This window comes from Elephas maximus, chromosome 25, assembly GCF_024166365.1.
Source record: "Elephas maximus indicus isolate mEleMax1 chromosome 25, mEleMax1 primary haplotype, whole genome shotgun sequence".
Classification (NCBI taxonomy): domain Eukaryota; kingdom Metazoa; phylum Chordata; class Mammalia; order Proboscidea; family Elephantidae; genus Elephas; species Elephas maximus.
Genome location: NC_064843.1, coordinates 30,727,055 through 30,752,798, shown reverse-complemented (window position 1 = coordinate 30,752,798; position 25,744 = coordinate 30,727,055). Strand labels below are relative to the sequence as shown.

The following is a 25,744-nucleotide window of genomic DNA, read 5'->3' as shown; positions in this document are numbered from 1 at the left end:
AGTTCTCCCTGGAGCTTCCGAGGAAACAGGGATTCTTTGGCAGGAAGAGGAATGCCTGAATGCCTGTAGGAGCTCCCCAGTAGGCAGGTAAGAGCGAGAATCAGGGAAATTTGAATTAACTGATTATGAGAGACCAATTTACCGCCAGGCAGATTCAGATAAAAGCAATGGGCACCCCAGAATTTAAAGTGGTGGGCATGGAAAATAACCAAAAACAAAGCATGTGTAAACTACAAACTTCTTGTGGTTCCAACAATACTGCAGAATAGACCACCTGGAAGACTACTAATATCTAAAAATGGTGGATTAAAATCTGACTTTCTTGGGTTTTTCTTTTAAAGGCAGAGCTAAACTTAAAAAAAAGAAAAAAAGGAAATGCTTAGATGCAAGCAACCAAGAGTGATAATGACATGAGCACTAGCCTGGGGGCGGCTTATTGTCCTCAGTAACCTTTTAATTACGGAAGACAAGAAATAAGGCTTTTGGCCGTAGGTCATGGACAGTCAGAACCATGCCTCAGCATAAAACCCAAAGCTCCTCAGAGTTTGTCACTTACAGAAAGAAAGCTAGAAACGAATCCTCCCAATAGCACAGGGAGATGATTGGGTGCTTGTCAGTCTTTCCCTGAGGCTCTTGAGAAAGGTCTGGGTCTCATCTTCTGCAAAGGATATGTATTCAGACCCACCTTTTGCAATTAATTTGCTTTCATTTCTCAAAGTTCCATAGCTGGTAGGGTAGATTGAAGGCTCTAATTCTTATCTCCTCAGCTAGCGGAAAAAGGGAAATGGGGCAGGGAGAGAGGTGCCAAATCATTTTAGGGCTAAAACTGGGAGTGGGTCACTTCTCCTCCACTCCCACCCCCATTGGTTAGAACTTAGTCACATGATCACACTCAGCTAAATGACCAGGGAGTTCTGCCACTAAAATGAAGAGAGACTGTACATATTGGGGGACAATTGTCAGTGTCTGAGGTCTAAGCGGGAGTTCTTGGGTGGTGCAAAAAATTAAGAGTTTGGCTGCTAACTGAAAGCTTGGTGGTTGGCATCACCCACAGGTGCCTCAGAAGACAGACCTGGGGAAGTACTTCTGAAAAATCAGCCACTGAAAACCCTATGGAGCACAGTTCTACTCTGACACACGTACGCTCACCATGAGTTGGAATTCACTTTAGGGCAATTGTTTTTTTTGTTTTTGGTCTTGAGGTCTGAGCGAGAGGGCAGTGTGGGAGTTAATAAAATTTTTAAAACCTCACATTATATTATAAAATAATGTACATGCATAAAAGTGCATAAGTCACAGGGGATAGCTTCCTGAAATTTCAGATTGAACACACCTGTGCAACGAACTTCCAGGGCAAGAAATTGAAAACATCAAGATCCCAGAGTTTAGAGTCTCCATGACAGCCTGAGGACAGGGTCAGAGGAGCAGGGCTATACATTTAGCCCGGTCGCTAAACTAAATCCATTGGCGTCCGGTCCCTTCCGACTCATAGCGACCCTACAGGACACAATAAAACTGGTGGATTCGAACTGCAACCTTTTGCTTAGAAGCATAGCTCTTAACTACTGCGTTACCAAGGTTTCCGGTCGCTAAACTATGGGCGTGGAAACCGCTTGAAGGCGGGGCCAAGGGCGGTGGAAGGTGACGTCACGGAAATGGGCGTGGTTAGGCAAAAGGCGGGGTTTAGTGCACAGGTCTAGTGGCACGGAAGGGGCGGGACCTCGTGGAGTTACGCATTGGGGCGGGGCTTCCTGGCTCAGTCCCGGCTGGGGCGATGGGGCGAGGTTAAGCAACAGGAGGAGCGAGGCCTAGCGGCCCCAAGCCCAACTTGAGCCCCAAGGGCGAGCGAGTCGCAGAGGCAGCTGGGTTTAGCGAGTGAAGCAGCCTTAGGACCTCAGCCGCGCAGCGTTACGCGGGGGGCGGGGCTTTGCGCCGTCTGGACGGCGCTGCGGCGAGCGGGCGGGGCCAGGCGCGGGCGCTCTAACATGGCGGCGGCCGGCATGGTCGGAGCTGCCGCGAACGTTTTCCCGTTCCGCGACGCTCGCTCCGCGCCGGACCCGGTGCTGGAGGCCGGCCCGCTGGCATACGGGCCGCTGCCGGTGCCGCTGGTGCTGGACAACGGGTCATTCCAGGCCCGTGCCGGCTGGGCGTGTCCCGGGCCGGACCCTGGCCCTGAGCCGCGCCTGCAGTTCCGTGCGGTATGTGCCCGCGGTCGTGGGGCGGCGCGGGGCGGGCCGGGCCCGCAGGTGGGCAACGCGCTGGGCAGCCTGGAGCCGCTGCGCTGGATGCTGCGCTCGCCCTTCGACCGCAACGTGCCGGTTAATCTGGAGTTGCAGGAGCTGCTGTTTGACTACAGCTTCCAGCACCTGGGTGTTTCCTCACAGGTGAGAAGCGCGGGTGTGTTGCTTTGAGGGAGGGTTGAAGTCTCGTCCCTGCGCATTCCTCTCCCTGAGAGGTAACAGCCCCTCCGGTGACTTTGGTTGTCATTGTCATTCACTCAGTTGGTGTATCAAATATTAAGCTCCTAACGTGTGTAGGGTTTGTATTAGGCTCTTAGGGTGGAGCAGTGAACAACACAAACTCCCCCTTCCTTGCCTGTTGCAGCGTACGTTCGGGCATGTGTGCTCGTTTGCTAATAAATTCACTTAACAAATATTTATTGAGTGCCGCCTTTTGTCAGGCACTTTTTAGGCGGTTGGAATACAACTGTGAACATAACCAAATTTGTGTGTTTATGGAGCTAGTATAGAAAGACATTGTAGTATGGAAGCACAGACAACAAACAGTAGAACAAAGAAGTAAATTCTGTGGCATGATGGAAGGAGAGGAGAGGCTTGCATTTTTTAATAAGGTAGGTAGGTCTCCTGGAGGAGGTGTTATTTGAGCAAGGGCTTGAAGGAGGTGATTGAAGGAGGAAGCTATGTGGATGTCTGAGGGAAGAGTGTTGCAGACAGCAGCCAGTGCAAAGGTCCTGAGGCAAGAGTGTGCCAGTCCCTAGAAAAGGACTTCGTGTTTGGTAGAGGGTCAGTGAAAAGGAGGGAAACCCTCAATGAGATGAATTAACACAATAGCCACAACAATGGGCCCAACCATATCAAAGATCACAAAGATGGCACAGGACTGGGCAGTGTTTCATTCTTTTATGCCTAAGGTCGTCATGAGTTGGAGCTGACTTGGTAACTAACCTTAAGAGTCTGAAGGGGAGAGTGGTACTAAGTGGAAAAGGGATTCAGAGAGGTAGCCAGGGGACAAATCACAGACTTTGTAGGCTTTTACTCTAAGTGAAATGGGAAGCTGTTGCAGGGTGTTGAGCCAAAGAGGGACATGACTTGTTTTAAAAGAACCAACTTTGGCTACTACAGAGGCGCCCTGGTGGTGCAACAGTTAAGTGCTGGGCTGCTAACCAAAACGGGTGGCAGTTCCAGCCTACTCAGTGGCCCCATGGGAGAAAGACTACAGTGTAGACAGCCCTGTGGGGCACTTATACTCTGTCACGTGGGGTCATCATGAGTCGAAATCGACTCACTGGCACCCAACAACATGGCTGCTGCACGGACTGCCCTGAGGCAGAGGATGGAACCAGACCCGTTAGGAGGCTATTGCAGTGGTCCAGGTGAGGGGTCATGGTGGCTTGGAAGGGAAGTTGCGTGGGATGTGGTAAGAAGCACTTGGAGTCTGGAGATATTTGGAAGATCGAGCCAATAGAATTTGCTGACAGCTTGGATGGGCTTGATTTAATGACCTTAAATCGTTTGACCCTCCTTTCGTATTTTCCAGAGCAACCTCCAGTAGAGCTGAGTGCATGCTTTACAGCTGCCTCTGGTCAAGCATTTGATTAGGGACCAAAAGCAAATTCAGCTCTACAATAAGGATTTTGGTTTCTTTTATGCTTTTAAAAAGAATATTCTTCTGTTATCGCTCATCTAGTTGCCCTTTTCTTTCAAAGTAGGGCTGTGTTGATCATCCCGTAGTTTTGACTGAAGCTGTGTGCAACCCACTGTATTCAAGGCAAATGATGTCCGAGCTTCTTTTTGAGTGCTATGGGATACCAAAGGTTGCCTACGGAATAGACAGTCTCTTCAGCTTCTACCACAATAAGCCAAAGAACTTGACTTCCAGTGCGCTCATCATTTCATCTGGATACCAGTGTACGCATATTTTACCCATCTTAGAAGGGAGGTGAGTTACACTTAGGCACTTTGAGTGCTATTTATAGATGTGTTCAGGAAACATGTATTGTGTGCCTACTTTAAAGGTGGAATGGAAAGAGCAAGTACTAGACCAGGAACTGGGCCTCTGAGCTTGAGCTTGGCTGTGACTTCACTTCACTGTTTGACTATGGTTAAGTCACTTTACCTTCCTTCCTTAGTGACCTGAAGGGAGTTGGAGTAGATGGTCTCTCAGGTCCAAATCCATAATTCTATAATTTATAATTCTGATTTATGGGGAGACACTAACACAACACCTGCAGGTAGTGGGCACTCAATAAAATTGTTTTGACTAACTTATTTAAATATGTTTGATTTAGACTGTCTTTGTGTACTGGAGTCACTTTGTTATCAAGAGATTGCATTTTTGTATTCAAAGCTCTTTAATCACTATTGTTTAGACCTTTTCAGGTATAGTGCCTGGCACATGATAGGCACTTATTAAATATTTCTGAATCGAATAAAAGGTGAGGGTAGTTTCTGTCATATTTAAAATCTGTTCTCATTTTACAGTTGGACTGTAGTTGTCCGATAAGAAGCTAGACCAGCCTTGTGCTCTCTTTAAAAGGTTCCTCACGCTGCGTAAATAGAGTGTGTGCAGTAGGAGGGACAGCCCTGACTTCGGAGTTGAACGCCTGGATTTGTAGCTTTGCTGAGGAGTTTAACCTCGCCACTAACGTGCAAGTTTGGGAAACTGTGATTTCTCTATACAGTGGGTTTATCCTGAGGCTGAAGTGAGATAATTCAGGTGACAGTGCCTTTTAAACCGTAACCAAAAAACCAAACCCACTGCTGTCGAGCCAATTCCGACTTATAGCGACCCCGTAGGGTTTCCAAGGCTGTAAATCTCTACAGAAGCCAACTGCCACATCTTTCTCCCCCAGGGCCGCTGGTAGTTGCCAACCTCTGACCTTTCGGTTAGCCATCGATCACTTTAACCACTGCGCCACCAGGGCTCCTTTTTAAGCTGAAAAGCAGTTTGCGTATTTAAGTCACAGTATCAAATGCTAAATAAATGCTCGAATTTATTTGAGACCTGTATTTAAATAAATATTTCAATTGATCGAAACCTGTAGTGGGAGTTTCTCTTTAAGTGTCTTTGAAAATTTATGAAGAAAAAAGTACATCCTTAGATATTACCAAATATTCTTGAAGTAGAGTTCTTGTTTTATGGAATATGCACTAGTTTTAAAAAGCACATTGAAAGAAAATTGTTTCCGGGAAAGGTCAGGAATTAGCCGATTGGGGCATATTCTGTTCTATGCTGGCATCTACTGGTAAGGTGTGGTATAGCAGTGACATTTCCACATACAGCAAGTTCTTAAATGCTGTGTTACTCTTTCTCATAATAAAAGTTACTGTGGTTGTTTTCCTCTTTGGTTCATGTGAGTGGCATCTGGTGCTTTTAGGAGATTACTGTAAACCGATACATGTGTGGTTACTTAATGTGATTGCATCAGTAGAGGTGGAGTGTCTAGGGGAGAGGTTCTCAAACTCTGGTCGACACCAGAATCACCTGGGAAGCTTGTTAAGATGCAAATTCTCAGGTCCCTCTTGGACCAAAACAGTTGGAATTTCTGGGGTGAAGCCATGGGAATTGGCATTTTTAACAGTTTCCCAGATAATCCTGGGATACTTGGTCCTAGGACTCCAGTTTGAGAAATGTATGATGAGAAACATAAAAGTCTGACTCTGGAGCACATATTCTTTCTATTGATCCTTGTTTCCTTCTGAGACTCTGGTCAGAAGTTAGATGGCCAGGCATCTGTCCGGATGTGGATTAGGAATTCCTGCCTTGAGTAAGAGGTTGGACCAAAGGACCTTTAAAGTCTCTTCCAACTGTAAGGTTTTTGTGCTTCTCCAGCAAGTCAGTTTCTTCCTTATTCATCTTCATTAAATTATGCCTTTTCCCCCCAAAACACTCCAAGGTCTGTCCTCCGTATTGCCAAACATTTCAGTGCCATTTTCTATTGCTGGGTTGCAGGTTAGACGCTAAAAACTGCAAACGCATCAATCTTGGGGGAAGCCAAGCAGCTGGCTACCTCCAGCGCCTCCTTCAGCTGAAGTATCCTGGGCACCTGGCAGCCATCACTCTCAGCCGCATGGAGGAGATCCTGCATGAGCACAGCTACATCGCTGAGGATTATGGAGAAGGTCAGCCTCAAGCAAAGGGTGTTTACTTAAAGCTTTTAGATGTTGTCTGCTTTTGGGGTGTTCCTTAAATTGTTATCAGGATGTCACTTTGGCTTGTGCACTTTTTTTCTCTTGCCTTTTTTTAGCACCCTTTCCTCTTTTGGGAACCCTGGTGCCGTAGTGGTTCAAGTGCTATGGCTGCTAACCAAAAGGTCAGCAGTTCGAATCCACCAGGTGTCCCTCTTTATCCTTGGTAATTTTCTTTGCTGCAGAGTTGACTTGGATGTTAATATAGCCACTTCAGCTTTCTTTTGATGAGTGATTGCATGGTATGTTTTTCTGTCTTTTTACTTTTAATCTGCCTATATTATATTTGAAGTGAATTTCATATAAACAATATGTAATTTGGTCTTTTTTTAAATCCACTCTGTTGATCGCTATATTTTAATTGGTATGTTAAGACCTTTTACAATTGATGTAATTATTCATATGGCTGGATTTAGGTCCACCATTTTATTATTTGTTTTCTGCGCTTCTAAATGAATAATTTCTTTCATAAGGATCATCACAAAGCTCATTCCTATGAGGCAGAGGTTAAAGATGTCCAATTTTTCCAAACTGCTGTACCACCCTATCATCTCTAACATCAACTACCCCTCTCCCCTCAGCACTCTCCCTCTTGTCTTTGAGTTCCCTAATTTGCTGCAACATCTCACAGAACTCACGAACTGTATCAAGGAAATGGCTCACATGGTTTTGGAGACTGTCAAGTCCCAAATCCGTGGGTGAGGCATAGGCTTCTCCTGGCCCATGGCTGCAGGGGCTGACGAACCCATACCACAGGTCAGACCACAGACTGCTGCCTTACAGGGCTGTGGAAGCTGGCACATCAGGTCAGATGATAGACTGCTGGCCCATGAGGCTGCAGAGGCCAGCGAATCCCAGAATCGGCAGGTCGGACTGGCTCAATCCCCAAGAACCGAAGGTTAGATGATCACGAACTGAACATGGGATCCAGATGCAGAAGAGAGAGAGAACCCCTCCACGGCACTTACATATATACCTTGGATGCAGGTCACACTCCAGGGAAGGGCGTAACTTGAGTAATTATGGGACTTGAGTCATGCCCTCCTACAAGGCTGTGACTCAGGATACATCCCACACCAATCCTGCCTCATTAACACATAGAGGTTAGAATTTAAAACACATAAGATGGAGGATAGCCATACAATATTGGAAATCATGGCCTAACCAAGTTTCCACATAACCCCAAACATCGCAGGTTCCATATACCTTGTTTGCATAGTCCCACTCAGTCATTGTGTGTGAGTTACAAGGACCATAGCTAGAAGGGCCATTTTAACTAATGCATTGCACCACAGTGTCCCAGTTTTTTTTTATTTCCCTTCCCTGCTTTTTTTTGAACTTTGTTTTCTTTTCTTTTGGTAGTCCATTTTAATTTATCTATTGTGTTTTTACTGTATCTCTGTAGCTTTTTTTCAGGGTTGCTCTAGGGGTTTCAAAAAACACGTTTAACTTTTCACAGTCTCCTTATAATCGTATTTCACCACTTTCAGTGGAATTGTAGAGGTGTTAGCCCTATCTAGGCTCCTCTGTCCCCGCCCCCGTATGTTGTAGTTAGGTATTACATTTACATATGCTGAAAATCCCACCAGACAGTGTTATAAATTTTGCTTTCAGCTGTCAAAAATATTGTAAAAAACTCCGGAGGACAAGACGAGTCTATTACATTTAACCAGATTTTGTTATTTCTTTTGCTCCTTCATTCCTTATCTTCCAGGTTTCTTTCTGGTGTCATTTCCCATCTGTCTGTAGAACTTTACTTATGAGTTCTTTCGGAGTGGGTCTGCTGCCTTTATGTCCAGGTTATGTGGCCGTGTTCAGTTAAAGAGAGAAGGTGGGGTGTGCTTTCTCCTCTTACCCAGAACTGGAACCCTGGTCTCGATTTTTTAATTTCTGCATTAATAGTGTTCCCATGTCATAACTTCTGAAATAATTTCCTTGAAGAATTGCAGAAATGGCGGTGCCCTGATTATTATGAGAACAATGTCCACAAGATGCAGCTCCCGTTTTCCAGCAAGCTCCTTGGCAGCACCCTGACCTCCGAGGAGAGGCAGGAGAGGCGGCAGCAGCAGCTCCGGAGACTGCAGGAGCTCAACGCCCGTCGGCGGGAGGAGAAGCTGCAGCTCGATCGGGAGCGGCTGGACAGGCTGCTCTGCGTGCAAGTAAGAGCAGACGCCGGCCGGGGCCTCGGTCTTGCTCAACGTGGTGGTCCCAGAAAGTTTTCTTCCTCTGTTTTCTCCTCCATCCTCAGAACGTGTTGACCACCTAAGTCACCCTTGGGGTCGGGAGGGAGTCCAGGTGGATTGGCAGTATGGAGATTTTTTAAGTGGAGCATGGTAGCAGGTGTTTCTGAAAGAGTGAAAGAGCTCTGGACCCTGGCATTACTGATTTGTTTATTTTTGCCCTATAACCTCCTTTATCATATTTTTTAAACTTTCTAATGCACGTAAGTATGGCGCACGTGATGCAGAGGGCACAAGTCTTTGTGTATACTTAGGTGAATACTATATCACAAAATGGATACCGCCATGTATCTGCCGTCCAGATCAAGAAACAGAATGCTGCCAGTACTCCAGAAGCCTCCCTCATGTCTCCTTTCAGGCAGTAACTCTCCCACCTGCCCCCACCCAATAGGTAACATTTCTGACATCTGTCACCATAGGTTAGTTTTGCTTAATTGGGGAATGCTGAAACCATGAAGTAATGCTAGCCTAGGAAGAGCTGGAGAGGAGGGCACCTGGGTGAAGCTGTGGTGGGAGGTGGAGGTGTGACTCTTGTAGGGCAGGAGATGAGCCCTGCAGCCCTTGCCTGCTGTGAGTCTTCTCTCTTTGGCTTTTAAGCCACTTGTCTTCTCTTTCTGTATGTGATTGCAGCGTTTGTCTTTGAGGGTGACTTGTGGCTGCTCTGGTTTCAGGAACTTCTAGAGGATGGCCAGATGGATCAGTTTCACAAAGCCCTGATAGAGCTGAATATGGACTCTCCAGAAGAGCTGCAGTCCTACATACAAAAGCTCAGTTCAGCAGTGGAGCAAGCTAAGCAGAAAATCCTTCAAGCAGAAGTCACCCTTGAGGTGGATGTGGTAGACAGCAAGCCAGAGGTAATGGAGGGCCCTCCCTTGGATCCCACAGGGCCATCGAGAGAGAACAGCTCTTCCCAAGGGGTTGGAGGAGGATCCTGAGAAGGCTGATGTCAAGGGGTTGTGACCAGACTTGTGGGAAAAGAGAGCAGTGTGATCAGTGGTGTCACATGGACGTGGGCAGGGACAGTGGTGGCACTGACCTTGTATCGGCTGGTGCAGTGACAGGAGGAATTTCACCTTGTAGTCCTCTGGCCCTCCATGTGGGAGTGGAGGTGTGTGCTAGAGCAGGAGGAGCAGTCACACATCGGTCCCGTGGTCCCGTCTTGAACCTGAACCTACTCCTCTGACGGTGGTTTGTCCGTTAGTCACATACTCCATTAGCTCTCTTCTGATGTTTGCTAAACCTCCTTTCCATCTTGATGTTCCCCGAGGGATCATGTTTCATACATAGCTTCTGAATTTTTTTACAGCAACTAATTGTTGCTCTTCGTTGTCGATGAGAATGCAGTGTTGCCCAGCCTGTGCCATCTTCACAGTCGTTGGTATGCTCAAGTCCATCGTTGTGGCCCCTGGGTATTTTGAGTGCCTTCCAACCTAGGGGATTTCTCCTACAGCTCTGTATCAGACAGTATTATGTTGTGATCTGTGGGGTTTTCACTGGCTGTTTTTCAGAAGTAGATCACCAGGCCTTTCTTCTCAGTCTGTGTTAGTCTGGAAGCTCCACTGAAACCTGTCCATCGTGGGTGACCCCGCTGGTATTTGAATACCGGTGCCGTAGCTTCTAGCATCACAGCGACACGTAAGCCACCACGATACAACAGACTGAAATACAACAGACTGATAGACGGGTGGTGGACAGCACCTAGTAGGCTTGTTCATTGCCTCGTGACACTTCTGGGGCAGGATTAACCAATATAGCTTGTTGGTTTTTGTTTTTAGCTCAACTTTTAAATTGTCGATTATTCATGCTGTTGGAAAGAACAACACTGTGGAAGAATCCAAGTTAGTGCCGTTTGATGCTAGGCGTGTTGTGGGGCTTCTTCGTGATTTCCGAGCTATCTTTGAGTCAGCATGAAGCTCGCTTTTGCAGTGACTGTGTCCCAGCTGCAGGCTCAACCTTGCAGCCTCTGCTCTAGCCTTCCGCGCTCCCTCCTCGCCAGGCTGTAGGTTATATGCAGTGACTGCCGGGAGCACGCATGTTTTCCAGAACAGATCCTGAGTCAGGCTTACAAGGTGCACCTTCCTGGATCACTGCTATCTTGGCAGAAGGAACCTTTACCGCCACTTTCTCCCCCACAGCACGCAGTGTCCCTTTTCTAATCTGTTTCTCTCAGTTTCCATGTCTGTGTTCCAGATGTGAACCGTTCTTTACTGGGATCCAGAACCATGTTGTCTTTGTTTTTCATTCATCCTCATTTATTTTTATCACGTTTAATGTGTCAATGTCATCTTTATACCAGATACGTACCGCTAAGCCACACGCAGGAGAGAGATTTCAGATTCGAACAAATGGCTGTGGGGATGCGACTGGGGAGCCGTTGGGGAGTTAGTTTTTCCTTGTCCCTGTCCGTTCTCCCTGCGTTTATTACATACTGTGATTGAACCACTCGTGACCTCGTTCTGCAGGCACTTGCTAAGTACCCACTTAGTTCTGTGCCCTGGGGACACACACTCAAGTGTTTCTGGGCTTAGGGAGATTCGGAAACGTTGGACTGCAAAAGGTTTCTCTATATAAAATAAAAAATGATGGATCGATTTGTCCCCAAAGCTGTAATGGTCAGTCAGCATTTATTGAGGGTGATTGTTAGTGACTAAGGTCAATTCCAGTAACATTCTTGGAATACTTTTTTTTTTTTTTTTAATTTTTATCGTGCTTTAAGTGAAAGTTTACAAATCAAGTCAGTCTCTTGTACAAAAATTTATATACACCTTGCTATATACTCCTAGTTGTTCTCCCTGTAATGAGACAGCACACTCCTCCCCACCCTCTTTCCGTATCCATTCAGCCAGGTTCTGACCCCCTCTGCCTTCTCATCTCTTCTCCAGACAGGAGCTGCCCACATAGTCTCATGTGTCTACTTAATCCAAGAAGTTCACTCCTTACCAGTATCATTTTCTATCTCATTGTCCAGTCTAATCCCTGTCTGAAGAGTTGGCTTTGGGAATGGTTCCTGTCTTGGGCTAACAGAAGGTCTGGGGACCATGACCTCTGGGGTCCTTCTAGTCCCAGTAAGACCATTAAGTCTGTTTTTTTTTTCCACGAGAGTTTGAGGTCTGCATCCCACTGCTCTCCTTCTCTTTCAGGGATTTGCTGTTGTGTTCCCTCTCAGGGCAGTCATCGGTTATAGACAGGCACCAGGTAGTTCTGGTTTCAGGCTGACGTAGTCTCTGATTTCTGTTGCCCTTTCAAAAAGTACTTATGATATTTTCTAGCAGTAGAATTCATTGGGATAAAGAATAAATTTACGTGTACCAGCATTCATTTTAAAATGCCATTTAAGCAGTAATGGCTGAGTTAGATTAATACAGCTAAATTTTTAGCTGGTAATAGGGAACCCAGGATTGAGAAGGGAGAGTGTTGACATGTCGTGGGGTTGTTAACCAGTATCACAGAACAATGTGTGTACTAACTGTTTGATGAGAAACTAATTTCTTTTGTAAACTTTATCTAAAGTACGGTTTAGAAATATAGCTAAAATTTTAAACTTAAAATATTTTGTAAAATCCATTTTTTCCTAAAGATCAGTCTGTTTGAGCCCTTGCCATTCTGCAAGTATCCTTCTAGGGTGTTGTGAAGAAGTGGGCTTTGTTAGCATTCCTGATGAAATATTTAAAACCAGAGGATGCTTGCTTCCTGGAACTATAAACATGGCACAAGTGTGTATTGGGGGGGAGGGACACAGTTTAAGAGCTAACCATCATTTGTTGGAAAACACAGTGAGCCAGATATAGAACGTTCCCTTACTGAGTAGCCAAGATCAGAGTTGGTCTCTGCTTGTTCTTACATTACTTGAGGCTGTTCCAGGGGCCCACACTGCATCTTCTCTGAAGTGCATTGGCAAGCTGGTGTTCTGTTCATACGTGTGTTTCTGAATGCCACGCAGTGTGTGTGGATACCCTGGCAAACCCTAGAGGGAGAGAAGCCGGCAGGTTAGAGAAATCTGTTCCCTAGCGGATGCCCAGTCTCTGCATTGGGATTACTATCTTTGCTCTTCTCTGTGAATCATATGAATTGGGATAAATAAAAATTCTTTTCACCATTTTTAGTGGAGCTAAGCTGTTGTTAGGTGCCATCAAGTAGATTTGAACTCATAGCAACCTCACATGTCAGTGTAGAACTGCCCCGTAGGGTCTCCTAGGCTGTAATCTTTACGGGAGCACATCACCTGGTCTTTCTCCTGCAGAGCCACTGGGTGGGTTCAAGCCACCAATCTTTCAGTTAGTAGTGGAGCACTTAACTGTTGCGCCACCAGGGCTCAGTGACATGCTTGTGAGTGTAGCTGGATGAAGGTGGATGATATTTTTGTTGCAGCTGAAGAAGCTTTTTGAAACCACAGTGTTTTACAGTCTTCCCTCTTCCAAAGAGATTTGAGGGCGTATCCCAGGGGCCTACAACTCAATGCCGGGCGTGGTATGCCAGGGACCAGAGATGCAGAGGTAATGAAGATACGGTGCTAGCCCCGTAGTTAACTGACTGTAATAAAGTATATCAAGCATGGTGATCTAATATGTGTGTGGGACACGGACATATTTTTGAGAAAGGATTAGACATTTGGGCTGGGCCTGAAAGATTATTAGGATTTCAGCAGGCAGCAGACAAGGAGGAAGAAGGTTTTTGATGGGAGGACCACATGCATGAGGAGATGGCCTGTTTGGTATATAGCACGTGGGCAGGAGGGGCCAGGGCGGGAGATAAAGTGGGGAAGGGAGGCAGAGGCCAGGCTCCAAAGGTCTTTATCAGTTAGACATACAGAGCCTTCAAAGTATGTTGAGCAAGGAAGTCATAAAAACCCATTGCTGTCATGTCGATTCCGACTCATAGTGACTCTAAAGGACAGCGTAGAAGTACCCTTTAGGGTTGCCAAGGAACTCCTGGTGGATTTGAACTGCTGACCATTTGGTTAGCAGCTGAGCTCTTAACCACTAGACCAGCAGGGTTTCCATAGCATAAGATTTTATTTTAGGAAAATAATCCGTGGCAGTTAGGAGGATGCGTTATAGGGAGAGACAAGGCTAGAGGTGGGAAGACAGGAGAGAAATGTAGGATTTCAGAAGAGAGCTGAAATTTATCATTGTTCATGGGGACAGAGGGTGGGCACTCGAGAGTTAGCATCTAAAGATCTAGGTGCTATTCAGAAGCAGAGGTGGCAGCACAGTGGCAGTGGTTGACAACAATAGAGCACATGACATGTGCCAGACCCTGTACTGAGCACTTCTGCCAGTGTTGTCCTGATTCATTTTCACAACTCTGAGTGGGTGCTGTCACTACTCCCATGTTACAAATAAGGAAACGAGTGAAGAAACATGCCCAGAGTCTCACAGCTGCAAGTAGTACAGCTGAGACTCAAACAAGCAATCCAGTTCCATATTCCACCCTTTTAACACTAAGGCTATCTTGAAAGGCAGGGGTGGGTAGTCGTGCCTTTGACCGTGTTTGGGGAGCTAATGAGATCAGTTTTGAGCACCTTATCTTTAAAGGCTCTATGGGACACCAGGTGGAGCCCTCTAGGACCCAGCAATGGGACTACATAGAATTGCATGAGAAAAACATGGGGTGTGAGAAAAGCAGAATGCCCGGGGAATGCCACCACTTGGCAGGTGATGGAAGAAAAAAAGTAAGGAAGGAGACTGAGAAAAAACAATTAGAAAAGAGACAAGCCAGAGAAGATTGATGGGAGAGTTTTAACAGCATGAGTGATAAGCGTTGCCCAGGGTAGAAGATGGTATGCTTCACCCTTTGAGACAAGGAAAAAGATAAGGAGGTGGGATGGAGAATAAATAGGGGAGTTTGTTCTTTGAAGCAGTGCAAGTGATCTGCTGAGAATCACAGGACTGAGACAAGGTGGTTTAGAAGAGTGTTGAAGAGGTTTAAGGCAACTGCTGTGGGGAATGCAAAAGGAAGTTGAGGGCTAACAGAACGATTTCCTTGTATCAACACAGGGCTTCCTCCTCTCCTGCCCCGCTGGAAGCATAGTCCACTTCTTTATTACCAAGTAGCTAAGTCATCAAGTAGACTGTGACTCATGGTGACCCCATGTGTGTCAGAGTAGAACTGTGCTCCATAGGGTTTTCAATGGCTGTGACCTTTTGGAAGTAGATCACCAGGGTCGAGGGATGGTGGCAGTTGTGATTGGATTCTAGGCTGGGTAGAGAAAGGTATGAATCCATAAGAAAGTTCCTTACATAGAGGTGAGGGAGGTCCGAGGAGTGGAGGTTGGGATGAAGATGGAGGGTAAAGGTGGTGAGATGGGTGGGGAGTAGAGAGGCAGATAGGAGGGACCTCAATGGAGCCCAGTGCTTGCCTTCACCTATTATTATTTGGGGGGGGAGGGGTCACAGGTTAGGAGTCTTTCACATCACCAACTGCAGACGGCATGGGAATGCCCCTTGACACGCTCTCACTGCCTCTGCCTGAGCAGAGGAGCCTGTCGCTCACTTGAGCTGGTTTTGCCGCCGTACATAAGGTCTTCCATTCTTTCTGTGTTACCCACCCTGAGCTTGGCCTAGATCTTTTTAATACTCCTAAAGCCCCAGCTGTCCTGTCACTCTCAGACTGATAGTTTATAAAAGTTCAGGTAAAGCAGAGCAAAGACTTTGGAGCTAAGCAGTTTTGTCTCAGGCAAGCTCCCCCCACTTACTAGTGTGATATAACCTTGGGCAAGATACTTAACCTTCCTGAGCCACAGCTTCCTCAGCCATAAACTGTAGGATAATATCTGCAGTGAGGACTGGGGAGTTGTGGGTGGCGTTGCAAACAGCAGGCATCCCTGCCCCTGGATCTGATTCAGTATTGGCCGAGATGACTTTTGCCGCCTTCACTGAGAAGGAGGTCGTTTTGATCTTATCCCCTGACTCCCCTTTTTTTTCCTTAAATTACCTACTTCTAAACCAGTCCCTCCCATTTTCTCCTGTAGTCTCAGATGAAGAAATATTCTTTTCCAGGGCTTACCCTCAAGCCTGGAAAATTCCCTGTAAATACAGTAGAATCGCCTACATTGGATAGAAATTAGAATGCATTGTCCCCCATTCGTGCCACACATACCACGTGACTTTTATGGGGGTGAAGGCAGCCATTGAGGGTCATTGCCTTGTTTAAAAGTAAGCCTGGAAAAAAGAGTGAGTTTGAGTGCTTGTTTACATCTGTAGTATATATACTACAGGTCCTAGAGAAGTATATTTAAAAGCTCTGACCTGCGTTGGTAATCTACATACTTCATAGATTCCTGGAGTAAAGAGGGACTCAGAGAACACATATTCCATGTAGGCATCTCCTCCCAAGCACGCTTGGCTGTCGGTGATTGAGTCTGCTTGATTTGTGCTACGGCACCACCTAGTGAGACAGTCCATTCTACAGCAGCTGTCATTGTTAGAACATTCTTCCTTGGGATGTAACGGTATATCTCTCCCTGTGACTTCTTCCCTTTGAGTCCAGAAAGGCAAGACTCATCTGCCCTTCTCATGGCAGAATGACAGATGGCTAAAGATGTCATCTAGAACCCCTCTCCCCTAAACAACTTCTTTTTATTTTTCTATTTATTGTGCTTTAGGTGAACGTTTACAAATCTAGTCAGTCTCTCATACAAAAAGCCGTACACACCCCATTGTGCACTCCCAGCTGCTCTCCCCTTAATGAGACAGCACGTTCCTCCTCTCCACCCTGTATTCCCCGTGTCCATTCAGCCAGCTCCTGTCCTCCTCTTCCTTCTGTCGCCACCAGACAGGGGTTGCCCACATAGTCTCGTGTCTACTTGAGCCATGAAGTTCACTCTTTGCCAGCATCATTGTTTATCTTATAGTCTAGGCCAATCCCTGTCTGTAGAGTTGGTTTCAAGAATGATTCTAATCTTCGACTATCAAAGGGTCTGGGGACCATGACTGTCAGGGTTCCTCCGATCTCGGTCAGACCATTAAGCCTGGTCTTTTTACGAGAAATTAGTATCTGCATTCCCCTGTTTTCCTGCTCCATCAAGGATTCACTGTTGTGTTCCCTGTCAGGGCAGTCATCGGTGGTAGCTGGGCACCGTCTAGTTCTTAGGGTCTCAGACTGATGGAGTCTCTGTAAACAGCTTCTTTAGTGCAGATGAAAATTAAAATAAAAACGCCCTAAGCCCTCTATTGGGAATGATGCCAGCATGTCCAGGCCCCACCCAGGCTTGTCATCGTCCATGAGGACTGTCCGTTCAGTAGACAGGCAGGATGCCACAGATAGGAAGTATTCTGCCACCTTGGGGCCCTTAGTCACATTCCCAGCCCAGTGGAACCTGTTCTTAAGGGGCCTAATTGTTATGCCCATCAGTGTCGGCACATGTGTTTATTAATTATTAAGGGATCTATCTGATTTTGCTGTTAGTCTAAGCTGTTTTGTAGGACACTGGCTATCAAACCCGTTTCCCCTAGAGTTCTGAGTGGGGTGGGGAGGGATAATGCATGCAGCCAGTTTCCACTGGGCCCCGCCTGGAGCTGGCACCTTCAGAAGGCTTCAGAGAGAGAAGGTGGGTGTTGATGAGGCTTGTATAAGCAGGAAAAGGCGTAGGATAAAAGCAAAGCCCATTCCTGGCTTTTTAGTCTTTTAATCCTTGTGTTCATTTTTTTTTTTTTTTATGGCTTAGAAAATTTTTCAAGGTTTTTATGTAAACTTTTAGAATATTAGACAAGCTCCCAGCTCTTTTTGGTGACTCTGAACCAAGAGCGCTAAGACTCGCTGAAGTTACAGGTTCCGTTTTGTTTTGTTTGTTCTTAGACCCCTGACCTGGAGCAGCTGGAGCCATCCCTGGAAGACGTGGAAAGCATGAATGATTTTGAGCCCCTGTTTTCAGAGGAAACACCTGAAGTGGAGAAGCCAGTTACCACTGTCCAGGTTTGACTTCTGTAGCCTAGACCAAGGTTTTGTGTTGAAACACTTGACACTGATGACCAGACTAGCCAAGGAAGATTAAAAAAAAAAAATCTCAGCTGTGTTTTCTAGAAAAGGGAGGTACCGATACTTAAACATCTGAAGTCAGAGGTTTTTTTCCCAGTGATTGACATCATGATCTGTGAATCTGTGAGAAACAGTCTTCCTGGCAGAGACATTTGGGCAACTAATTGATGACTTTAGACCCAAAGACTAGATTTTAGTGGTTTCATTTAAAATTAAGCCAGCGTTATTATGCTTAATTCTCACTTGGGTTTATGTTTCTGTCATTATAATGGCGGCCAGATAAATGGATCTGAGCCTGAGACACACCTGGGTAAATGCTTTCGTGGCTGGGGAGGGGCCAGTGGTGCCAAGGCAGGCACCGGGCGGGCAGAGTTGGGCTTCCACCACTCGGCCTCTTAGCTGCTGCTGTCCATGAAGTGTCTTTCCCTGTGACTTGGGTCATTTTTCATGATGTAAATTTCTAGGTCTTTGTAATTCTGAGGTTGAAAGGAAGCAGAAAACCAGATTATCAAATCAGGAGAGTTGGGGAAGGCTATTCTGACATGAACAATGGACAAGAGCTATATTGGAATAAGAGATGGAGTTTGAGGAAACTGGCAGCTGGTATGTTTGTCATTATGGCCTAAAAATATCTTCTAAACCTTGGGTTTTTAAAGCCCGTGTTTAACTTGGCAGCATATCATCAGCTGTTTGTTGGGACAGAAAGAATTCGAGCTCCAGAAATTATTTTCCAGCCATCTCTGATCGGAGAAGAGCAGGCTGGGATAGCGGAGACTCTTCAGTACGTCCTGGACAGGTGAGACTGCAAAACTTCATCTCCTTCGATTTCCCTGAACCCTTGTGTTGGATTTTGTGTTGATGGTAGATTTGATGGTTGGGCACTTGGGAAATCTACCTCTCTCGCTCCTCTTCGTTGACGTGCTGTGCTCAGATAGTGTTCTTGTATCTCTGCCTCAGGCCTGGCACATAGCTGGGACTCTGTTGTTCTTTTCTGAGCACACAAATGCTCAGTTGATTTGAGGAACTTCCATAATTTCTTACATGTGCGAACTAGACGGTAACGTATACGCATTGGCTTTTATATAAATTTTACATTATTGAAGACCAGCGATTTTTAAATCACCCCCAAAGTACACAGGGTTTATTTAAGAGCTATAACAATGCTCCCCTCCCCAATCTCGTTTATACAGGCATTTCCTGCAGCGGGAGTTTTCATAATTCAAGTTGGACAAGCAGGGAACATGATTTCTAGTACACTGGCTGCCAGTGGCTGTAACAGGATTCTTAGAACCAGCAGCACCTAGCAAGGAGAAAAAGCGATTACAGCTGCTTTTTTTGAGTGGCTTTGAGCTTTGTGTTGACAATAGGTGGAAAAGTGATCCAACAGGGATAAGATAAAGCTGACTGGAAAACATACACAAATCAAGGATGGGTCATCAAAAGGAGGCCGGACTTTTGGGGGTAGTGAAGATGTTATGTATCTTGATTGTTGTATTGGTTACTGGGGATATAAATTTGTCAAACTTCATCAAAATGTATGTAAATTAATCCTCAATAAAGTTGATGTTAAAAAAAAAGTATAAGAAAGGGGCAAAAATTCTAATCACGTAACAGAAATGAGTTGAACATTCAAATTTAGGTTTTTGACTAATATTTGGAAACACTCGGCTGGCATTCTGTAAAGACACACAGGAAATGTTTTGTACTTAGAGCATATATTTTTAAATCTACATTCTTTTTTTAATTTTCAAGTTGGACTAGACCAGAAAAAACTTGTTTCTCTCCTAGGTATCCGAAGGACGTCCAGGAGACGCTGGTTCAGAATGTGTTCCTCACTGGTGGGAACATGATGTATCCTGGGATGAAAGCCAGGATTGAGAAGGAACTGTTGGAGATGAGGCCCTTCCAGTCTTGTTTTCAGGTACTGATTAGTCATGTAACTGTTTTGAAAATAGCATTAATTATTTGTTTTCTGATTGCAAAAGTAATAGTGTAAATAAAAAATAAAGTACAAATAAAAAAATTACTTTATAATTCTGTTATCCAGAAATATCTGCTATTAAACATCTTTATGGCTTTCTCTCTGGTCTTTAGCGTATGTTTAATTTTTGAAGCAGAATTGGAGTGTGTCTTATGTACTTCTTTCTTCCCTATCTTTATCTGTATTCCTTACTAGACCCACCTTGCTTAGGTCAGGGACAGCGAGTGTCTTATGAATTGCCGTGTTCTAAGCTCTTGGCACAGTGTCAGTTACCTGGTCACTGTGCAGGATAGGTGAAGACAGTGGCAGAGGGAGAGGAGAGGAGGGGTTTGACATGAGAGAGGTTAAGGAAGTAAAATTGTCATGGCTTGGTGATAGATTGGATATCAGGAGAGAAGTGGAATGTAAGACTTAAACCTCCAAGTTCTAGGTTGGACAACTGGCTTGATAAATACGACATTCATTCTCTGGGCTAGGAAATAGGGGAGGAGGAATGGGCTTAAATACCCTTTCCAGGTGGGTGGAGTTGAGATTCCAGTGGACACATACAGGAAGAGATGGCCCATAGGTAGCTGATGAGAGCTCAAGAGAAAGTAGAAGGGTAGGTTTGGATCGCCTAACACGCTGTGCCAGCGGGCACTGTTTGGGAGAGTGGAGGAAGTCAAAGATTAGGTCTGGAATAACACCAGCATTTAAGGACAGTTGGAGGATGGAGGGGCCAGTGAAGGAGCCTAAGAAGGAGGCAGTAAGAGACAGCAGTGAACAGGAGGGAGCGACGGCACGAAGCCAGGGGGCGGGTGAAGTTGTATAGCATGAGCAGAGGTGCACGCTGGCAGGGCTGACTTGCGATCCAGGAATCCAGAGGAAAACTTCACCTGGCTTTCAAGATCTATTTCTTGGCCTTCACCTAAAGTACAATAGGAAAAGGGAAAAAGAAAAAAAGATCCATTGCTTGACCCCAAGGCTTTTCCCATAAGTTGGGAAAGTTTCAGTTACGGGGCGCTGCTTCCAGCTCCGTCCTCCCAGGTCTGTCTGTGCGCTCTCACCTGGTGCAGTCCCACCTCCACCTTCTACCTGTCCTGCCCCCTTCTTCATTCCTAATGCCGTAAGTGCATGTCACACCATAATTAATCCCCAATATGCTAATTGTAGATTATATACACAGCAGTGGCTCAAATATACAAGCCATCTAAGGCCCTGCGTGACCTTTTGAAGGTGGAGAACCCCACAATACACACAGCTATTACACAGGTGGTTTTTGTTTTTTAAAAATAAAGTTTCTGTTGTTTTTCTTATTTAAACTGAAAAATTTATTACTAAGAAAAAAAAAATCAGACAATTTAAATAAGCTAAAAAAGGAAATAGAAAAAAAATTAAAGTTCTAGCCACTGTGAGCAACTTTATACGTCTACTTTTAGGTCTTTTTTCCCACATATATATGATTTTAACAACAAAAAAAGATCGTTGATAACTTGTTTTGTAACCTGTATTCTTCAAATTATTGTGACAGTTTTTCTACATCAATAGGTTTATTTCCAAAGCACCTGCCCCCCCCCCACCCCCAGTGATTTTTTGTTGTTGTTACTGTGGTAAATATATAAATAACACAGTTGCTATTTCAACCTTCACGTGTTACAATTCAGTGACATTAGTTACATTTACCATGTTGTTCAACCATTCCAGTGACTCTGTTATAAGTCAGTTCTAAATTGAATATCTCTTTTTTTTTTAGTTTTGATTGTTATTGCCTTTTATTATCAGTATCTTTATAAATCCAACCTTTATTTGTCAACAAGTGAATATCTGAGAATGATAACATCAATGAATCACATGCTGCAACATTGTACATAGTACATATTACTAACCATAAGATGTACAAAAAAAAAAGGGTTGGTAGTAAGTACGGTTCGTGCTCACCTGAGTACGTTTTAAGTCGGGGACTGCCTGTATTCTTTTCTGAATTTTCCCATCACCCTTAAGAGAAGCTCAGTGTCCCCTAAGCGGTGAGTCCCCTTCTTCCACTGCTGCCTACTTACCATTGGTAACCACTAATAAACTTTGGTCTCTGTACACTTACCTATCCTAGATATTTAAGTGAACTCATACAATATTTGTCCCTTTGTATTTGACTTATTCCATGATAATGTTCTCAAGGTCCATCCATGTTGTAGCATGTATTAGAACTTCATTTTTCTTTATGACTAAGTAATATTCTGTTGTGTGTTTGTACCGTGTTTTATTTATCCATTCATCTGTTAATGAACAGTTACGCTGTTTTCACCTTTTGGCTATTGTGAATAGTTGGTCAGTGAACACAGGTGCACAAGTATCTGTTCCATTTCCTGCTTTTAAATTTCTTTAGTACGTGCCTAGGAGTGGAATTGCTGGATTATGTGGTAGTTTCATGTTTAACTTTTTGAGGAACCACCAAACGGTTTTCCATAGTGGTGGTACCATTTTACAATCCCACCGGCAATGGATGAGGGTTCCTATTTCTCCATGTCCTCACCAAAACTTGCTTTCTCGTTTTTTTAAATTATAGCCATTTTAGTGGATGTGAAGCGATATCTCATTATGATTTTGATTTGCTTCTGCCTCATGGCTAATGAAGAGTCCTGGTGGCACAGTGGTTAAGTGCTCGGCTGCTAACTGAAAGGTCAGCAGTTTGAACCCACTAGCTGCTTCACGGGAGAAAAGCATGGAAGTCAACTTCTGTAAAGGTTATAGTCGTGGAAAACCTGTGGGACAGTTTTACTCTGTCCTGTAGGGTCACTGTGAGTCAGAATGGACTTGACAGCAATGGGTTTGGGTTAATGGCTAATGAGGAGTCCTGGTGGTGCAATAGTTAAGCTCTTGGCTACTAACTGAAAGGTAGGCGATTTGAAACCACCCACCACTCTTTGGGAGGAAAGACCTGACAACCTGCTCCCATGAAGATTACAGCCTAGGAAACCCTATGGGACAGTTCTGCCCTGTCTGGTAGGATCACTGTGAAGTGAAATCAACTAGACAGCACACAACAGCAGCAACAACAACAATAGCTGATGATGTTGAGCATCTTTTCCTATAGCTTATTGGCCATTTGTATTTCTTCTTAGGTGAAATGTCTGATCAAGTTAAAGCTTCCTTTTTTAAAGTGGCTATTTAATATTCCATTGTTAAATATCTGTTTTATTGTAGTTTTTATTAATAATAATGATAACCACCATTATCGAGTACTTACATGTCCCAGGCAGCATACCAAACGCTTTTACATTCATTCTCACTGACTCCTCCGAAGGCAGAGCTGTGAGGCCTCTTGTCCTCCTCATTTGGTGGTGGGAAATGATCCCCAGAGAGGGTCAGTCAGGTCCCTGTTGAGAAGTCGCTAGCCTGTGGGCACCCAGGCAGTCCGATTCCTGCACGTGCACTTTCATCTCCTTCATTCTTCTCTGCCTGTGCGTGCTAATTCTGCATGTGTCACCTACTTTGAGAGTCCTGAGGCCACCATTCCAACCTGGAACTCTGTGGTTGGTGGAGAAAGGGAGGTGAGAGGAAGAGGGGAGGTCAGGCAGGTGACTCCCAAAACCCAAGAAGCCCAATTTGAGCTACAGAGAGTGTTACCGCGAAGGGGTAGGCCAGCCTAGTTGAGGGTCATACAGACCTGCTGACCCCCAGGGTAATAAGGAATGGAAAGTAAGCATTGGCAGCATCACAAAGCACTCCCTAGGTCATCCCTCCCTGCTCTCATTTCTTCTGAGGCTCTTTCACCATTATGGCGAGAGCCACCTGAGTCAGCCTATGCTTCCCTCTGTCTCATAGAGGTCAACGGGACCAAGAAAGCCTTTCTTTCTTGTCCTGTACCTGCTCTTGTGTTTGACAGCAGTGTGGAGAGGAGGTTGGGCAACTGGTCACCTCTCTGACCCAAGGTGGCAGGTCTCATGTTCTTAAAATATCTGATGTACTTTGCATTCTTGTGTGCTCTCTTGGAAAGTATGGCATTTCAGCTCAGCTTTGCTTTGAGTTGCAGAGGTAGTCCTACCCTGCCTGGGAATTGAGTGGGCCCCTCCTATTTCTATATCTCTGGGGATAAAATGTAGGGGGTGTAGCTGGGCCTGCTAAATACACTCCGTGAGCCTGGAGTTCTGATGGGAGATGCCTACTGGTGAATGTTCTCTTCACACTGCAGGTTCAACTTGCCTTTAACCCTGTGCTGGACGCCTGGTATGGTGCTCGTGACTGGGCCTTGGACCACCTAGACAACCACGAAGTCTGGGTCACCAGGAAAGAATATGAAGAAAGGGGAGGAGAGTACCTCAAGGAGCATTGCGCTTCCAACATCTACGTCCCCATCCACCTGCCAAAACAGGCTTCACGTTCCTCGGACACCCAGGCATCTGGCAGGAGCACAGGGGCCAGTGGAAGCAGTGCTGGAGAGCATGCTTAGCATAGGGCCGCTCCAGAGAGACTGCCCCGCTAACGATGTCCTTGGGCCATGCCAGCCGGTGGGACACAACAGCAACTGTACTAGATGATTCCAGCCAGAGTCTGGTGGTAACAGTTGCTGTGAAATGGATTTCTCCTGGGGAGAACAGAGTTAAGGACGCTGGGAGCTACCCATTAGAATTGTGTTCATCTGGGGACTTCTGCAATGAAGTACCTTTAGGTAGCCTCATAGTGTCTTTGTGAAACTGTGGATGAGCTGTGGCATCAGCTTTCTAGCAGCTCCCTGCAACGGTAAATGAAGACGGGGAGGAAGACAGAGACGTACAGAACACACAAGACTTATTTCTTGCTGCATTTTGAACCCTTTTTTGTTGTTGTTTTTAAGATTTATATTGTCCATGTAGATGTTTATTCTTCTGAATTTGTTCAGGAATTGTGTGAATGCCCAGCAGGGGGTGGTCTTTCATCTGTATTAAAAGATAATGTTTATGTAATAAAAACAATCACCCATGGAATCTCAGGAGCTGGAAATAGTTCCCACGTCTCATTGAGATAACCAGCCTGTACAGAGTCACTCTGATGTTAGGGGCTGCTTCGTGCCCATGTCTGAATGAGTAGAAATGGGACTAGCAGCCTAGCTTTTGCCCTTGCTGTCTTTGCTGGAAGCATTTCCACTGTACAGGGCCTTCCCGCAAATATTTATGTCCCCTTGAGTTTGTTGGCTACCTAATATTTTCAGGCCTTTTTGAAGAAATGGAGCCCTGGTGGCACAGTGCTTAAGAGCTACGGCTGCTAATCAAAAAGTCAACAGTTCAAATCCACTAGCTGCTTCTTAGAAACCCTATTGGGGCAGTGACTACTTTTCCTGTAGGGTTGCTATGAGTTGGAATCGACTCAGCGGCAGCAGGTTTGGTTTTTGAAGAAAAAGATTGGAAAAGAGTTAATCATCCGGCCTTTTTAGTTTTACCATAACCTCACATTCCCTTTACCCCCATAATTTCATCTCAGAGGGACAATAACCCCTCTCTTCTACAGAGATTGCTCCTGAGACTTAACTCTTCAACACACCTAAGAACTGAACCCAGAGGGCCCCTCAGTCACTAACTTCATGCCACAGAATCCACAATTGTAAATCCCATGGAACCTCCAGTCCACCCCTCTGATAAGGCCACCACAGAACCTGCTTGCTCATACAATTTACCACGGGTAGTCATCTGTATCTCTAGCTCTCAAGAACTTAGAAACTGCGGATAAGTAAGGGGTAGTGGTGGTGGTGGAGAAAGTAGAACATCCAAGGGAATGCAAGACCTCCTATGGCATTGTGCAGTTAAACCATTGACCATTCAGGGCAGGGCCCAAGGACCGATGAGGTGGTGATAGGCCTGAGCTACTATGAAAGGGTAGATGTGAAGAAGGCAGGGCCAACCTCCACGTGACAGAGGTTTCCCTATCACAGTTCCAGGGAGAGGAATGTTGCTAATTGCTGTCAGAGGCCTGGCGGTCTTTCTCCCAAGGTCAGCAGATCAAATAGCCTGAACGGGAGGAGCAGCAGAGATGAGGTCAAAAGACTGTCATGTGATCAAGCCCTTACCGGTCTGCCTGCAGCCTGACTGAGGAGGTGTGATGGGGAAAGATCCTGGACTCGGCAGGTAAGATGGGACACAGCATGGCCAAACAAGCTTAAAGCTGGACCT

At 45.5% G+C, this 25,744-nt stretch overlaps 1 protein-coding gene across 3 annotated transcripts; it reads left to right on the top strand.

Annotated features, from left to right (window-relative positions):
• The first annotated feature begins 1,748 nt into the window (after positions 1-1,748).
• On the top strand, positions 1,749-24,565 carry ACTR5 (actin related protein 5). Of its 3 annotated transcripts, XM_049869494.1 has the most exons (9): positions 1,750-2,384; positions 3,950-4,179; positions 6,193-6,362; positions 8,370-8,587; positions 9,340-9,522; positions 17,465-17,581; positions 18,301-18,440; positions 19,433-19,565; positions 23,794-24,565. In XM_049869494.1, exons 1-9 carry the CDS (start codon positions 1,986-1,988, stop codon positions 24,049-24,051), a joined length of 1,848 nt encoding a protein of 615 aa, XP_049725451.1. In that variant the 5' UTR covers positions 1,750-1,985; the 3' UTR covers positions 24,052-24,565. The 3 variants fall into 3 exon arrangements, with proteins under 3 accessions (XP_049725452.1, XP_049725453.1, XP_049725451.1); XM_049869495.1 differs by lacking the exon at positions 23,794-24,565 and having other exon boundaries at positions 1,749-2,384; positions 18,835-19,526; XM_049869496.1 differs by lacking the exons at positions 19,433-19,565; positions 23,794-24,565 and having other exon boundaries at positions 1,749-2,384; positions 18,109-18,394.
• Positions 24,566-25,744: the final 1,179 nt, after the last annotated feature.

Coding starts and splice junctions, on each gene's coding strand:
- ACTR5 (XM_049869494.1), top strand. CDS start 1,986: ATGGCGGCGGCCGGCATGGTCGGAGCTGCCGCGAACGTTTTCCCGTTC. Junction 8,588..9,339: donor ACAGGCTGCTCTGCGTGCAA/GTAAGAGCAGAC, acceptor CTCTGGTTTCAG/GAACTTCTAGAGGATGGCCA. Junction 17,582..18,300: donor AGCCAGTTACCACTGTCCAG/GTTTGACTTCTG, acceptor GGGTTTTTAAAG/CCCGTGTTTAACTTGGCAGC.